At 36.2% G+C, this 3,234-nt stretch overlaps 2 protein-coding genes across 2 annotated transcripts; both read left to right on the top strand.

Annotated features, from left to right (window-relative positions):
• Positions 1-235: 235 nt before the first annotated feature.
• Positions 236-808, top strand: LOC141651526 (protein FAR1-RELATED SEQUENCE 5-like). The gene has a single exon (XM_074459234.1). The coding sequence runs from the start codon at positions 236-238 to the stop codon at positions 806-808; it is 573 nt and encodes a 190-aa protein (XP_074315335.1).
• LOC141651525 (protein FAR1-RELATED SEQUENCE 5-like) lies at positions 808-1,806 on the top strand. The gene has a single exon (XM_074459233.1). It carries the CDS (start codon positions 808-810, stop codon positions 1,804-1,806), a length of 999 nt encoding a protein of 332 aa, XP_074315334.1.
• The last annotated feature ends 1,428 nt before the right edge of the window (positions 1,807-3,234 follow it).

Below are 3,234 nucleotides of genomic sequence, written 5' to 3'. Positions count from 1 at the left end.
CCATCAACAATGGTTCATTTGAAACCATCTAGAAATTTGAATCTCTTTCACAAGAAAATGATCATGGATAATTCAAAAGTTAATCATGGTCCGGTGGATTCATTTAGAATGTTCAAAGAATATGTAAAAGGGTACAAAAATGTTGGGGCATCTTTAGAAGATTTCAAAAATTTTTCAAGGGATGTTAAGAAGTACATCAAGGAATATGATGCTGAGATGTTTACTTGAGACTTTCATGCAAAAGAAGGCTATGCCTCCATCATTTTATTTCGACTTTGATGTGGATGATCAAAAGAGACTAAGTAAGGTGTTTTGGGCAGATCCAATCTCAATTAAAAACTATGCCCTTTTTGGTGAAGCGGTCTCTTTTGATGCTACTTATAACTTCAATGAATATAAAATGGTGTTTTGCCCTTTCACGGGTGTGGACAACCATAAAAGGTGTGTCACTTTTGCGGGTGGTTTGTTAAGAAAGGAAGATGGAGAATCATTTACGTGGTTGTTTGACAACTTTGTAAAGGCTATGGGTGATTGTTATCCTTCTACAATAATAACTGACCAATGCCGAGGCATCAATCAAGCTGTAAAAGATGTGTTTGGTGACAAAACACAACACCGATTATGCATGTGGCATATAATGAAAAAGATGCCAGACAAAGTCGGTCCATCAATTTGCCAAAACACTAACTTTTTGAAGGAAAGAAATTCTATAGTTTGGGATGAAGAGATTGATACAGAAGAATTTGAATTGAAATGGAAGGCGATTCTTTCCACGTATGAGCTTTCTGATCATGAATGGCTGAAGTAATGTTTGACATTCGTGCAACTTGGATTCCCGCCTACTTTAGAGACATATATCTCGGCGGGATTATGCGCACAACATCAAGGTCAGAATCTGAAAATAGCTTCTTTGGGAATTTCACTAACCCGCACCTTACTCTTGTCGAGTTTTGGATGCGTTTCCAATCAGCTATGGATGCTCAGCGATGGAAATATTCAAAGGTCACAGCGGATGATAAAAACTCTTCTCCAAAATTATCAACACCTCTGCTTTTGGAAAAGAAAACTGCTGAATTCTACACAACAACTCTGTTTTATGAATTCCAACAAGAACTCCAAGATGCTTGTTTTAGTTGTGGTCTTTCACCGAGGACGACTGAAGACTACAATGACCATATTTCAATAATAGACCGTGAGAAAAAGAAGGTATACACAGTTGATTTGACTGGTAACAAGTTTTCCTGCTCGTGTAAAATGTTTGAAAGAATCGGATTACTTTGCAAGTATGTTCTATGGGTGTTCAAGGATAAAGGGTTTGATGAAATACCAAGGGAGTATCTATTAGACAGATGGAGCAAAAATGCAACCTGCCGCCCTATTTTTAATGTTGTTGGGACAACACTCCTAGCTGATTGTATGTCGATAGAAAACCACCAAAGCAAGGTAAGTGAATTGTGGTCGGAAGTATTTACTTCAGTTTCGCTTGTTGAGGATAATGAGGAACATGGTGATGAGCTGCTTGAACTTCTTCGTAGTTTCAATGAGAAATTGATGATTTCAGTTAAACGTGGGAAGTCAAAAAACAAGAAAGCTGAAATTGAGATGCTTATTGGGTCAAAAATTCCTACTGAAGCTAGTGTTCTACCACCAGAAAAATGCAAGAATAAGGGATCGGGAAGACGCATCACTTCAAGTAAGGAAAAAGCAGTACAGGAAAATGCAAAGCCTCTTAGGAATTGTCGTGCATGTGGTGAAATGACTCATCACGATAGTAGAAATTGCCCAAGTCGAATCAGTCAAAAGTGATTGCCGCAGTTGAACTACTCAAAAGTTATTTCAAGTTTGATTTCAGTGAGTAAAAGTGTAAGCCATTAACTAGTAAAAAAGTATGTAATATCTAACTCTAAAATGTAGAAGGATTTTCTTGTTGGTTTGCTTACAATTGAAAACTTGTAGTATTGAAGACTTCGAAGGATTGTCATGTTGGACAATAATAGAAGTTCCTAGTTTTCTATTTTTGAGGAACTTGGATTAAATCATTGGATATTCCAGGTAGAATAAGTATCAACGCAGCATCGTAACAAAATTTTAGTTAATTATACTCCCTAGGCTCGTAATACCGTGACACGAAATTATATTCTAATAAGTATTCAATTTAATAATCATCGTGTTCTTTATTACTCCGATTTATTAAATAAAAAATGGTTTGCCTAGTGTAATGTATATTTGGATTACTTGAAAGTAGCATGTTCAGCTTACTTGAAAGTAGCATGTTTAGCTTACTTGACAGTTGAAACATTGAGCTCTAAACTTGTATGTTCAACTGTCTCACAAAAACTAACTTTTAACACTGCTCGATAGTATCCAAGAGTTTGGAGCATGGTGAGCTGAATCAAAGCATTTTACAGCTATTGAAGAAGTATGTTGGACATACACTCTAAAACATGCACTTATATAAACATTGAGCAATATTTACTCTTATAGAAAATCGAGAATCTCTAATCTTCACCATAAACCATTTGCTCAAGAAATTTACACTCATCAGTGGCAGTTACCATTGAGGAACGAAAAAAAATCTCATATTCTGAATATCAATAACATATTGTGAACTTAACAATGTTCAAAAAAGACAATGAACAAACTGAATTACAAAATCCAGAAAACTTGAGTTCATCCATCTCCTTAAAAAGACCCTAGCAACTGACCTTGCAAAAAACACATGAAAAAAGTGACATTAAGTTACTTTAATAAATCAGCAAAATAAAAAATAAACCTAACACATGCCATATGTGTATCTACTCACTGGCAGATGCGTATCTAGAAAACAGAAGATGTGTATCCACTCTCCATTCCATTCCTTCCCTTCGAACCAAACACCCCCTTTAGGTTGGATCGTTTTGTTCCGTTCTATTATCTGTATGATTCATTAATTAAGGCCATCTACACTTAGGCTGTAGGAACTAGGAAGTTAAGATTATTCCAAAAATGAAGTAACAAGCTACATGCTGCAAAAGGTGTGTCGTTTATCAGACCTCGGAAATGCTGCATTTCAACAGTCTCCTAAGAAACTCTTAAGTATCTTCTGTAATCTAACTTAGTGTACGTGAATTTGACTTTGCAGGTCCACTAGAATTTGACCTTGATCATTCTCTAACAGAAGGGGGTTTCCCCCGATTGAGATCTTACGAGCATTCTTGGACAAAGGTATTGGACTCGGGGAGGAAGGAAATGAAA

This window comes from Silene latifolia, chromosome 4 (assembly GCF_048544455.1).
Source record: "Silene latifolia isolate original U9 population chromosome 4, ASM4854445v1, whole genome shotgun sequence".
NCBI lineage: Eukaryota > Viridiplantae > Streptophyta > Magnoliopsida > Caryophyllales > Caryophyllaceae > Silene > Silene latifolia.
Note: the sequence above shows the minus strand (reverse complement) of the source record. Positions and strands in the feature narration are given on the sequence as shown.

Coding starts and splice junctions, on each gene's coding strand:
- LOC141651526 (XM_074459234.1), top strand. CDS start 236: ATGCAAAAGAAGGCTATGCCTCCATCATTTTATTTCGACTTTGATGTG.
- LOC141651525 (XM_074459233.1), top strand. CDS start 808: ATGTTTGACATTCGTGCAACTTGGATTCCCGCCTACTTTAGAGACATA.